Genomic DNA, 14,233 nt, shown 5'->3' with positions numbered 1-14,233 from the left:
AGGCTCTCCCATATCCCGCCCTTATCAGGAGGCTCCACCTACTCCTCTGATGACTCAGCAACACACAGAGATTGGAGAAAGAGGAGGCTCTCACATATCCCGCCCTTATCAGGAGGCTCCACCTACTCCTCTGAGGACTCAGCAAGACACAGAGATTGGAGAAAGAGGAGGCTCTCACATATCCCGCCCTTATCAGGAGGCTCCACCTACTCCTCTGAGGACTCAGCAACACACAGAGATTGGAGAAAGAGGAGGCTCTCACATATCCCGCCCTTATCAGGAGGCTCCACCTACTCCTCTGAGGACTCAGCAACACACAGAGATTGGAGAAAGAGGAGGCTCTCCCATATCCCGGCCTTATCAGGAGGCTCCACCTACTCCTCTGAGGACTCAGCAACACACAGAGATTGGAGAAAGAGGAGGCTCTCACATATCCCGCCCTTATCAGGAGGCTCCACCTACTCCTCTGATGACTCAGCAACACACAGAGATTGGAGAAAGAGGAGGCTCTCCCATATCCCGCCCCTTATCAGGAGGCTCCACCTACTCCTCTGAGGACTCAGCAACACACAGAGATTGGAGAAAGAGGAGGCTCTCCCATATCCCGCCCTTATCAGGAGGCTCCACCTACTCCTCTGAGGACTCAGCAACACACAGAGATTGGAGAAAGAGGAGGCTCTCGCACAACTCACTCATACTGCCCTCATGTATAGATCATCAGCAGACATACCTGGAGAGGGGGTGGGGCAGGACTTGTCTGTCACATGACTGGCCGATAAGCTGTTGTCAATGAGGCCGCTTCCACCAGTCAGTGACACCTGGACACACTGACCATACAGGTCTACCACCGCATAGATATCTGCAGAGACAAAGACCACACAGGGTTAAAAAGGCCACTTTACCTTGGCATCAAACATATGCTTTTCCGAGGCATAGATACAACGTAGCATCAAGGGAAGGGCCACACACACACATTGCGGCCTATAGAAGGGTACGCAAACAGATTTCCACTCAAGCTACTCCTCCTGGGCGGGGCTACAAGATAACACCCTGGGGACGCACACAGATTGTAGATGGCATTACACTCAAGCTCCTCTTCCTGGGCGGGGCTACAAGATAACATTCTGGGGAGGCACACAGATTGTAGATGGCATTACACTCAAACTCCTCCTGGGCGGGGCTACAAGATAACATTCTGGGGAGGCACACAGATTGTAGATGGCATTACACTCAAGCTCCTCCTCCTGGGCGGGGCTACAAGATAACATTCTGGGGAGGCACACAGATTGTAGATGGCATTACACTCAAGCTCCATCTCCTGGGTGGGGCTACAAGATAACCTCCTGGGGAGGCACACAGATTGCAGATGGCATTACACTCAAGCTCCTCCTCCTGGGTGGGCTACAAGATAACATCCTGGGGAGGCACACAGATTACAGATGGCATTACACTCAAGCTCCTCCTCCTAGGTGGGGCTTTAAGATAACATCCTGGGGAGGCACACAGATTGTAGATGGCATAACACTCAGGCTTCTCCTCCTGGGTGGGGCTACAAGATAACATCCTGGGGAGGCAAACAGATTACAGATGGCATTACACTCAAGCTCCTCCTCCTAGGTGGAGCTACAAGATAACATCCTGGGGAGGCACACTGAGTGTAGATGGCATTACACTCAAGCTTCTCCTCCTGGGTGGGGCTACAAGATAACCTGGGGAGGCACACAAGATTGTAGATGGCATTACACTCAAGCTCCTCCTCCTGGGCGGGGCTACAAGATAACATTCTGGGGAGGCACACAGATTGTAGATGGCATTACACTCATGCTCCTCCTCCTGGGTGGAGCTACAAGATAACATCCTGGGGAGGCACACAGATTGTAGATGGCATTACACTCAAGCTCCTCCTCCTGGGTGGGGCTACAAGATAACATCCTGGGGAGGCACACAGATTACAGATGGCATTACACTCAAGCTCCTCCTCCTGGGTGGGGCTACAAGATAACATCCTGGGGAGGCACACAGATTACAGATAGCATTACACTCATGCTCCTCCTCCTGGGTGGAGCTACAAGATAACATCCTGGGGAGGCACACAGATTGTAGATGGCATAACACTCAGGCTTCTCCTCCTGGGTGGGGCTACAAGATAACATCCTGGGGAGGCACACAGATTGTAGATGGCATAACACTCAAGCTCCTCCTCCTGGGTGGGGCTACAAGATAACATCCTGATGAGGCACACAGATTACAGATGGCATTACCCTCAAGCTCCTCCTCCTGGGTGGGGCAACAAGAGAACATCCTGGGGAGGCACAATATTGTAGATGGCATTACCCTCAAGCTCCTCCTCCTGGGTGGGGCTACAAGATAACATCCTGGGGAGGCACACAGATTGTAGATGGTATAACACTCAGGCTTCTCCTCCTGGGTGGAGCTACAAGACAACATCCTGGGGAGGCACACAGATTGTAGATGGCATTACCATCAAGCTCCTCCTCCTGGGTGGGGCTACAAGACAACATCCTGGGGAGGCACGCAGATTGTAGATGGCATTACCCTCAAGCTCCTCCTCCTGGGCGGGGCTACAAGATAACATCCTGGGGAGGCACGCGGATTGTAGATAGCATTACACTCAAGCTCCTCCTCCTGGGCGGGGCTACAAGATAACATCCTGGGGAGGCACACAGATTGTAGATGGTATTACACTCAAGCTCCTCCTCCTGGGCGGGGCTACAAGATAACATCATGGGGAGGCACACAGATTGTAGATGGCATTACACTCAAGCTCCTCCTCCTGGGCGGGGCTACAAGATAACATCCTGGGGAGGCACACAGATTGTAGATGGCATTACACTCAAGCTCTTCCTCCTGGGCGTGGCTACAAGATAACATCCTGGGGAGGCACACAGATTGGAGATGGCATTGCACTCAAGCTCCTCCTCCTGGGCGGGGCTACAAGATAACATCCTGGGAAGGCACCAAGATTGGAGATGGCATTACACTCAAGCTCCTCCTCCTGGGCAGGGCTACAAGATAACATCCTGGGGAGGCACACAGATTGCAGATGGCATTACACTCAAGCTCCTCCTCCTGGGCAGGGCTACAAGATAACATCCTGGGGAGGCACACAGATTGCAAATGGCATTACACTCAAACTCCTCCTGGGCGGGGCTACAAGATAACCTCCTGGGGAGGCACACAGATTGTAGATGGCATTACACTCAAACTCCTCCTCATGGGCGGGGCTACAAGATAACCTCCTGGGGAGGCACACAGATTATAGATGGCATTACACTCAGGCTTCTCCTCCTGGGTGGGGCTACAAGATAACATCCTGGGGAGGAACGCGGATTGTAGATGGCATTACACTCAAGCTGAGCGGGGCTACAAGATAACATCCTGGGGAGGAACGCAGATTGTAGATGGCATCACACTCAAGCTCCTCCTCCTGGGCGGGGATACAAGTTAATAACCTGGGGAGGCTCACAGATTATAGATGGCATTACACTCAGGCTTCTCCTCCTGGGCGGGGCTACAAGATAACATCCTGGGGAGGCACACAGATTGGAGATGGCATAACACTCAAGCTCCTCCTCCTGGGTGGGGCTACAAGATAACATCCTGGTGAGGCACACAGATTACAGATTGCATTACCCTCAAGCTCTTCCTCCTGGGTGGGGCAACAAGATAACATCCTGGGGAGGCACACAGATTGTAGATGGCATTACACTCAAGCTCCTCCTCCTGGGCAGGGCTACAAGATAACATCCTGGGGAGGCACACAGATTGTAGATGGCATAACACTCAGGCTTCTCCTCCTGGGTGGAGCTACAAGATAACATTCTGGGGAGGCACACAGATTGTAGATGGCATTACCATCAAGCTCCTCCTCCTGGGTGGGGCAACAAGACAACATCCTGGGGAGGCACGCAGATTGTAGATGGCATTACCCTCAAGCTCCTCCTCCTGGGCGGGGCTACAAGATAACATCCTGGGGAGGCACGCGGATTGTAGATGGCATTACACTCAAGCTCCTCCTCCTGGACGGGGCTACAAGATAACATCCTGGGGAGGCACACAGATTGTAGATGGCATTACACTCAAGCTCCTCCTCCTGGGCGAGGCTACAAGATAACATCCTGGGGAGGCACACAGATTGTAGATGGCATTACACTCAAGCTCCTCCTCCTGGGCGAGGCTACAAGATAACATTCTGGGGAGGCACACAGATTGTAGATGGCATTACACTCAAGCTCCTCCTCCTGGGCGGGGCTACAAGATAACATCCTGGGGAGGCACACAGATTGCAAATGGCATTACACTCAAACTCCTCCTCCTGGGCGGGGCTACAAGATAACCTCCTGGGGAGGCACACAGATTGTAGATGGCATTACACTCAAACTCCTCCTCCTGGGCGGGGCTACAAGATAACCTCCTGGGGAGGCACACAGAGTGTAGATGGCATTACACTCAAGCTCCTCTTCCTGGGTGGGGCTACAAGATAACATCCTGGGGAGGAACGCAGATTGTAGATGGCATTACACTCAAGCTCCTCCTCCTGGGCGGGGCTACAAGATAACATCCTGGGGAGGCACACACAGATTGTAGATGGCATTACACTCAAGCTCCTTCTCCTGGGCGGGGATACAAGTTAAAAGCCTGGGGAGGCACACAGATTATAGATGGCATAACACTCAGGCTTCTCCTCCTGGGTGGGGCTACAAGATAACCTCCTGGGGAGGCACACAGATTGTAGATGGCATAACACTCAGGCTTCTCCTCCTGGGTGGGGCTACAAGATAACATCCTGGGGAGGCACAAAGATTGTAGATGGCATAACACTCAAGCTCCTCCTCCTGGGTGGGGCTACAAGATAACATCCTGGTGAGGCACACAGATTACAGATGGCATTACCTTCAAGCTCCTCCTCCTGGGTGGGGCAACAAGATAACATCCTGGGGAGGCACACCGATTGTAGATGGCATTACCCTCAAGCTCCTCCTCCTGGGTGGGGCTACAAGATAACATCCTGGGGAGGCACACAGATTGTAGATGGCATAACACTCAGGCTTCTCCTCCTGGGTGGAGCTACAAGATAACATCCTGTGGAGGCACACAGATTGTAGATGGCATTACCATCAAGCTCTTCCTCCTGGGTGGGGCTACAAGACAACATCCTGGGGAGGCACGCAGATTGTAGATGGCATTACCCTCAAGCTCCTCCTCCTGGACGGGGCTACAAGATAACATCCTGGGGAGGCACACAGATTGTAGATGGCATAACACTCAGGCTTCTCCTCCTGGGTGGAGCTACAAGATAACATCCTGGGGAGGCACACAGATTGTAGATGGCATAACACTCAGGCTTCTCCTCCTGGGTGGAGCTACAAGATAACATCCTGGGGAGGCACACAGATTGTAGATGGCATTACCATCAAGCTCCTCCTCCTGGGTGGGGCTACAAGACAACATCCTGGGGAGGCACGCAGATTGTAGATGGCATTACCCTCAAGCTCCTCCTCCTGGACGGGGCTACAAGATAACATCCTGGGGAGGCACGCGGATTGTAGATGGCATTACACTCAAGCTCCTCCTCCTGGGCGGGGCTACAAGATAACATCCTGGGGAGGCACACAGATTGTAGATGGCATTACACTCAAGCTCCTCCTACTGGGCGGGGCTACAAGATAACATCATGGGGAGGCACACAGATTGTAGATGGCATTACACTCAAGCTCTTCCTCCTGGGCGGGGCTACAAGATAACATCCTGGGGAGGCACACAGATTGGAAATGGCATTACACTCAAGCTCCTCCTCCTGGGCGGGGCTACGAGATAACATCCTGCGGAGGCACACAGATTGTAGATGGCATTACACTCAAGCTCCTCCTCCTGGGCGGGGCTACAAGATAACATCCTGGGGAGGCACACAGATTGTAGATGGCATAACACTCAAGCTCCTCCTCCTGGGCAGGGCTACAAGATAACATCCTGGGGAGGCACACAGATTGCAGATGGCATTACACTCAAGCTCCTCCTCCTGGGCGGGGCTACAAGATAACATCCTGGGGAGGCACACAGATTGCAAATGGCATTACACTCAAACTCCTCCTCCTGGGCGGGGCTACAAGATAACCTCCTGGGGAGGCACACAGATTGTAGATGGCATTACACTCAAGCTCCTCCTCATGGGCGGGGCTACAAGATAACCTCCTGGGGAGGCACACAGATTATAGATGGCATTACACTCAGGCTTCTCCTCCTGGGTGGGGCTACAAGATAACATCCTGGGGAGGAACGCAGATTGTAGATGGCATTACACTCAAGCTCCTCCTCCTGGGCGGGGATACAAGTTAATAACCTGGGGAGGCACACAGATTATAGATGGCATTACACTCAGGCTTCTCCTCCTGGGCGGGGCTACAAGATAACATCCTGGGGAGGCACACAGATTGTAGATGGCATAACACTCAGGCTCCTCCTCCTGGGTGGGGCTACAAGATAACCTGGGGAGGCACACAGATTGTAGATGGCATTACACTCAGGCTCCTTCTCCCGGGTGGGGCTACAAGATAACCTGGGGAGGCACACAGATTGTAGATGGCATTACACTCAAGCTCCTCCTCCTGGGTGGGGCTACAAGATAATAACCTGGGGAGGCACACAGATTGTAGATGGCATTACACTCAGGCTCCTCCTCCCGGGTGGGGCTACAAGATAACCTGGGGAGGCACACAGATTGTAGATGGCATTACACTCAAGCTCCTCCTCCTGGGTGGGGCTACAAGATAACCTGGGGAGGCACACACAGATTGTAGATGGCATAACACTCAGGCTCCTCCTCCTGGGTGGGGCTACAAGATAACCTGGTGAGGCACACAGATTGTAGATGGCATTACACTCAGGCTCCTCCTCCCGGGTGGGGCTACAAGATAACCTGGTGAGGCACACAGATTGTAGATGGCATTACACTCAGGCTCCTCCTCCTGGGTGGGGCTACAAGATAACCTGGTGAGGCACACAGATTGTAGATGGCATTACACTCAGGCTCCTCCTCCTGGGTGGGGCTACAAGATAACCTGGGGAGGCACACAGATTGTAGATGGCATTACACTCAGGCTCCTCCTCCCGGGTGGGGCTACAAGATAACCTGGTGAGGCACACAGATTGTAGATGGCATTACACTCAGGCTCCTCCTCCTGGGTGGGGCTACAAGATAACCTGGGGAGGCACACAGATTGTAGATGGCATTACACTCAGGCTCCTCCTCCCGGGTGGGGCTACAAGATAACCTGGGGAGGCACACAGATTGTAGATGGCATTACACTCAAGCTCCTCCTCCTGGGTGGGGCTACAAGATAACCTGGGGAGGCACACACAGATTGTAGATGGCATAACACTCAGGCTCCTCCTCCTGGGTGGGGCTACAAGATAACCTGGTGAGGCACACAGATTGTAGATGGCATTACACTCAGGCTCCTCCTCCTGGGTGGGGCTACAAGATAACCTGGGGAGGCACACAGATTGTAGATGGCATTACACTCAGGCTCCTCCTCCCGGGTGGGGCTACAAGATAACCTGGTGAGGCACACAGATTGTAGATGGCATTACACTCAGGCTCCTCCTCCTGGGTGGGGCTACAAGATAACCTGGGGAGGCACACAGATTGTAGATGGCATTACACTCAAGCTCCTCCTCCTGGGTGGGGCTACAAGATAACCTGGGGAGGCACACAGATTGTAGATGGCATTACACTCAAGCTCCTCCTCCTGGGTGGGGCTACAAGATAACCTGGGGAGGCACACACAGATTGTAGATGGCATTACACTCAGGCTCCTCCTCCTGGGTGGGGCTACAAGATAACCTGGGGAGGCACACAGAGTGTAGATGGCATTACACTCAGGCTCCTCCTCCCGGGTGGGGCTACAAGATAACCTGGTGAGGCACACAGATTGTAGATGGCATTACACTCAGGCTCCTCCTCCTGGGTGGGGCTACAAGATAACCTGGGGAGGCACACAGAGTGTAGATGGCATTACACTCAAGCTCCTCCTCCTGGGTGGGGCTACAAGATAACCTGGGGAGGCACACATATTATAGATGGCATTACACTCAGGCTTCTCCTCCTGGGCGGGGCTACAAGATAACATCCTGGGGAGGCACACAGATTGTAGATGGCATTACACTCAGGCTCCTCCTCCTGGGTGGGGCTACAAGATAACCTGGGGAGGCACACAGAGTGTAGATGGCATTACACTCAGGCTCCTCCTCCCGGGTGGGGCTACAAGATAACCTGGGGAGGCACACAGATTGTAGATGGCATTACACTCAAGCTCCTCCTCCTGGGTGGGGCTACAAGATAACCTGGGGAGGCACACACAGATTGTAGATGGCATTACACTCAGGCTCCTCCTCCTGGGTGGGGCTACAAGATAACCTTGGGAGGCACACAGATTGTAGATGGCATTACACTCAAGCTCCTCCTCCTGGGTGGGGCTACAAGATAACCTGGGGAGGCACACACAGATTGTAGATGGCATAACACTCAGGCTCCTCCTCCTGGGTGGGGCTACAAGATAACCTGGGGAGGCACACACAGATTGTAGATGGCATAACACTCAGGCTCCTCCTCCTGGGTGGGGCTACAAGATAACCTGGGGAGGCACACACAGATTGTAGATGGCATAACACTCAGGCTCCTCCTCCTGGGTGGGGCTACAAGATAACCTGGGGAGGCACACAGATTGTAGATGGCATTACACTCATACTCCTCCTCCTGGGTGGGGCTACAAGATAATAACCTGGGGAGGCACACAGATTACAGATGGCATTACACTCATGCTCCTCCTCCTGGGTGGGGCTACAAGATAATAACCTGGGGAGGCACACACAGGTTGTAGACAGAGTTACAATAAATCTCTTCCTAGGTGGAACTAAAAGACAACATTGTGGGGAAGAACACACATGGATTCCGCGTGGAGTCATACATCAGCTATTCATGGTTGGAAGAATGAGGACATCCTGCTAAGGGACACACAGTCATTATCTATGCCTGGGCGGAGCTAGAAGCTAGCGGCCTGTAAAGGGAACACTTACACACAGATGGTAGGTGGAGTCAAAGTCAAGCTCTTCCTGGGAAAACATACAAGACAATAATATACTATCCTGTGGAGGGACATAAACGGATTCTGGCTGGGTTCATGCAAACACTCTTTCCGTTTATAACCAAAAGATAACATTGTTGGGAGGGATAGGGACACACATTGGCCTCAATTCACTAAGATCATGCTGGAGATAATAAGGCAAGAGAAAACTTACCTCCACACAGTGAGAGAGTTATCTTATCTCTTCATTCCTTACGTTACCTCCTCTGTAATTATTTTCACATGCAGTTAATGAACAGCCTGTCTAGAATTCTGGAGTTATTTTAAGGATTGAAGAGTTAACTTAAAGACAGAAGAGTTAACTTTAGGTTTGCCTGAGGTAAAATGTTTCCTGAATACGACATGCCTCTTCACCATGGTGATAACTCTAGAAACGTTATTAAAGAGTAACTGTCAGGCTGCAAAAGCTAATTTAAACCTCTATTCCCCTGTGTTAAACAGTTTAGAAGGAAGCCAAAAAGGCAATACTGAAGTTAAAAATCTCTCTTACTTTGATGTTTGCTGAACAGCAAGGCTGTTATTCCCAAGCTCCTAAGGAGGCTGGCAGGCCACATAACAGATACTGCAAAGCATGCTGGGGCTGCTTCTTCTCCCCAGTGCACTCCCTTGGTCCTCCCCTTCATTTCCCTATCCCACCCTAAGGCTGCTTTCACAGTGGGAAGTTACAGGCTCATGTTACATCAGCTTGTATCTTGCAGCCCAGCTCACAGCACTGAAAAATCAATGTGCTGTTCACAGGGCACATGTTCCATTAGAGTATACTGCATGAGTCGCTATTGTTCCTAGCAGCATGGCTAATTAATATTCACTGCACAGTAGTGTTGTCCGGATCATGAACCATTAGGATCTTTGATCCTGATCTTTTTTGTGAGTCGAATCATCAGGAACCAGGGCGGATATGACATCACAATTGGCTTCATACAAGACAGACAAACATGGAACCTGCCATGAGCTGTCAGGAGCATCATTCTCTGCATATACTATATACAAATTCTGTGAAATCCAAACGTGGACAGTGAAATGCTTATGTAATGTAAGTACAGCCAGTATTTGGCTACTGATATATGTGTTTTTTTTCTCTGAGACCCTATACCTAACAGCCCCTCTTTAAAGACAGGAGATAAGCTTAGTGAATTGAGGCCAATGTCTGGTGGAGGTGGAGTCAGATTAAGGCTCTTCCTGGGTGAAGGTACAAGATAACATCCTATGAACACACACACAGGTTGTAGGTGGAATGGCACTAAAGCTCTTCCTGGCCTAAGCTACAAGCCATTGCCCTGAGCAGATGCATTAAGAAATCAGGCAGAATCAGACAAGTTTTGCCCACCTCTCCCTGCAGGAAGCCCTGTACAGGCCACACCCTGGTCAACACCATCAATAAAGTAGTGCAAGTCTCCCCTGGTGGTTTTCATCATTCCAATCCGCGAGCTGCTTCCTAGAGAGTCCAGATCACATCCATAATTGGTCCTCAGAGTGTTTCCATCCTGCATAATGGCTGTCCCACTGGAGAGAAAAAATGTGACGTCACAAACGATAGTTGATGACATCCATGGCTGAACAAATTACCCTAAACTCTAGAGACATGGCATACCAACACTCCTCCAACCCTGGACCTTACCTCAACATCCAGGTGTCATACTCAATGTCAGTCATTGCTGAACAAATTACCCTAAACTCTAGAGACATGGCATACCAACACTCCTCCAACCCTGGACCTTACCTCAACATCCAGGTGTCATACTCGATGTCAGTCATGGCTGACAAAAGACCCTAAATCCTAGAAACATGGCATACCAACACTCCTCCAACCCTGGACCTTACCTCAACATCCAGGTGTCATACTCGATGTCAGTCATGGCTGACAAAAGACCCTAAATCCTAGAAACATGGCATACCAACACTCCTCCAACCCTGGACCTTACCTCAACATCCAGGTGTCATACTCGATGTCAGTCATGGCTGACAAAAGACCCTAAATCCTAGAAACATGGCATTCCAACACTCCACCAACCCTGGACCTTACCTCAACATCCAGGTGTCATACTTGATGTCAGTCATGGCTGACAAAAGACCCTAAACTCTAGAAACATGGCATACCAATACTCCTCCAACCCTGGACCTTACCTCAACCACCAGGTGTCATACTCAATGTCAGTCATGGCTGACAAATTACCCTAAACTCTAGAGACATGGCATACCAACACTCCTCCAACCCTGGACCTTACCTCAACATCCAGGTGTCATACTCGATGTCAGTCATGGCTGACAAAAGACCCTAAATGCTAGAAAAATGGCATTCCAACACTCCTCCAACCCTGGACCTTACCTCAACATCCAGGTGTCATACTCAATGTCAGTCATGGCTGACAAAAGACCCTAAACTCTAGAAACATGGCATACCAACACTCCTCCAACCCTGGACCTTACCTCAACATCCAGGTGTCATAGTCGATGTCAGTCATGGCTGACAAATGACCCTAAACTCTAGAAACATGGCATATCAACACTCCTCCAACCCTGGACCTTACCTCAACATCCAGGTGTCATAGTCGATGTCAGTCATGGCTGACAAATGACCCTAAACTCTAGAAACATGGCATATCAACACTCCTCCAACCCTGGACCTTACCTCACCATCCAGGTGTCATAGTCGATGTCAGTCATGGCTGACAAATGACCCTAAACTCTAGAAACATGGCATATCAACACTCCTCCAACCCTGGACCTTACCTCACCATCCAGGTGTCATACTCGATGTGAGTCATGGGTGACAAATGACCCTAAACTCTAGAAACATGGCATTCCAACACTCCTCCAACCCTGGACCTTACCTCAACATCCAGGTGTCATAGTCGATGTCAGTCATGGCTGACAAAAGACCCTAAACGCTAGAGACATGGAATACTACCAACACGCTAACACTCCACCAACCATGAACCTTACCTAAGCATCCAGGTGTCATAGTCGATATCAGTCATGGTGTTTGGAAATTCAAGGTCCTCGGGACGAATAGCAGTAACACCTGAGGGGAGGGAAGTCAAAGAAAGCTGCTGAGTATAGTAGGAAATCAAATATGGAAGTCACGAGTGGGGAGGAAAGAGCAGTATATAGACAGGAGCAGAGAGGACAGAAAAGGAAATTGTGACATAGCCAAAACAGGCAGGGGAGAGGGCAGAGGAGGACAGACAGGAGAGAAGGCGGAACAGGAAAGACAATAGAGAGGACGGAACAGGAAAGACAGAAGAGAGGGCGGAGCAGGACTGGCAGGAGAGAGGGCGGAGCACGACTGTCAGGAGAGAAGGTGGTGCAGGACAGGCAAGAGAGAAGGCAGAGCAGAACAAGCAGGAAAGAGGGCAGAGCAGGACAGGAAGGAGAGGGCGGAGTAGGACAGGAAGGAAAGAGGGTGGAGCAGGACAGACAGAAGAGAGTGCAAAGCAGGACAGGAAGGAAAGAGGGTGGAGCAGGACGGGCAGGAGAGAGGGCGGAGCAGGACAGGAAGGAGAGAGGGTGGAGCAGGACAGGAAGGAAAGAGGGCGGAGCAGGAAAAACAGAAGAGAGTGCAAAGCAGGACAGGAAGGAGAGAGGGCGGAGCAGGAAAAACAGAAGAGAGTGCAAAGCAGGACAGGAAGGAGAGAGGGCGGAGCAGGACAGGCAGGAGAGAGGGCAAAGCAGGACAGGAAGGAAAGAGGGTGGAGCAGGGCAGGCAGAAGCAAGTGTGGAGCAGGACAGGAAGGAGAGAGGGCGGAGCAGGAAAGACTGAAGAAAAGGCAAGGCAGGACAGGAGAGAGGGCGGAGCAGGACAAGATAGGAAGGAAAGGGGGTGGAGCAGGACAGACAGAAAAGAGTGCAAAGCAGGACAGGAAGGAGAGGAGAGAGAGGGCAGAGCAGGACAGGAAGGAAAGAGGGCGGAGCAGGAAAGACAGAAGAAAAGGCAAGGCAGGACAGGCAGGAGAGAGGGCAGAGCAGGACTGGCAGGAGAGAGGGCGAAGCAGGACAGGAAGGAGAGAGGGTGGAGCAGGACAAGAAGGAGAGAGGGCGGAGCAGGACAGGAAGGAGAGAGGGCGGAGCAGGACAGGAAGGAGAGAGGGGGGGGGCGAAGCAGGGCAGGACAGGCAGGAGAGAGGGCGGAGCAGGACAGGAAGGAGAGAGGGTGGAGCAGGACAGGCAGGAGAGAGGGCGGAGCAGGACAGGCAGGAGAGAGGGCGAAGCAGGACAGGCCGGAGAGAGGGCGGAGCAGGACAGGCAGGAGAGAGGGGGGCGAAGCAGGGCAGGACAGGCAGGAGAGAGGGCGGAGCAGGACAGGCAGGAGGGTGGAGCAGGACAGGCAGGAGGGTGGAGCAGGACAGGCAGGAGAGAGGGCGGAGCAGGACAGGAAGGAGAGAGGGCGAAGCAGGACAGGCAGGAGAGAGGGCGGAGCAGGACAGGCAGGAGACAGGGCGGAGCAGGACAGGCAGGAGACAGGGCGGAGCAGGACAGGCAGGAGAGAGGGTGGAGCAGGACTGGCAGGAGAGAGGGCGGAGCAGGACAGGGAGGAGAGAGGGTGGAGCAGGACAGGCCGGAGAGAAGGTAGAGCAGGACGGGCAGGAGAGAGGGCGGAGCAGGACAGGCAGGAGAGAGGGGGGCGAAGCAGGGCAGGACAGGCAGGAGAGAGGGCGGAGCAGGACAGGCAGGAGAGAGGGTGGAGCAGGACAGGCAGGAGAGAGGGCGGAGCAGGACAGGCAGGAGAGAGGGCGGAGCAAGGCAGGAGAGAGGGCGAAGCAGGACAGGCAGGAGAGAGGGCGGAGCAGGACAGGCAGGAGAGAGGGCGGAGCAGGACAGGCAGGAGACAGGGCGGAGCAGGACAGGCAGGAGACAGGGCGGAGCAGGACAGGCAGGAGAGAGGGTGGAGCAGGACTGGCAGGAGAGAGGGCGGAGCAGGACAGGGAGGAGAGAGGGTGGAGCAGGACAGGCCGGAGAGAAGGTAGAGCAGGACGGGCAGGAGAGAGGGCGGAGCAGGACAGGCAGGAGAGAGGGGGGCGAAGCAGGGCAGGACAGGCAGGAGAGAGGGCGGAGCAGGACAGGCAGGAGAG

General features: G+C 52.7%; 1 protein-coding gene across 1 annotated transcript in view; it reads right to left on the bottom strand.

Annotated features, from left to right (window-relative positions):
- Positions 1-12,186, bottom strand: part of LOC137543893 (neuralized-like protein 4) — a gene marked incomplete at both ends in the record, with an annotated part of 62,174 nt that extends 49,988 nt beyond the window's left edge. Inside the window, 3 exons of the mRNA XM_068264967.1 lie at positions 731-859; positions 10,492-10,667; positions 12,108-12,186. Of these exons, the coding sequence (XP_068121068.1) occupies positions 731-859; positions 10,492-10,667; positions 12,108-12,186 (384 nt within the window). The remainder of the gene's footprint in view (positions 1-730; positions 860-10,491; positions 10,668-12,107) is intronic.
- Positions 12,187-14,233: the final 2,047 nt, after the last annotated feature.

This window comes from Hyperolius riggenbachi, unplaced genomic scaffold (assembly GCF_040937935.1).
Source record: "Hyperolius riggenbachi isolate aHypRig1 unplaced genomic scaffold, aHypRig1.pri scaffold_322, whole genome shotgun sequence".
Taxonomy (NCBI): Eukaryota; Metazoa; Chordata; class Amphibia; order Anura; family Hyperoliidae; genus Hyperolius; species Hyperolius riggenbachi.
Note: the sequence above shows the minus strand (reverse complement) of the source record. Positions and strands in the feature narration are given on the sequence as shown.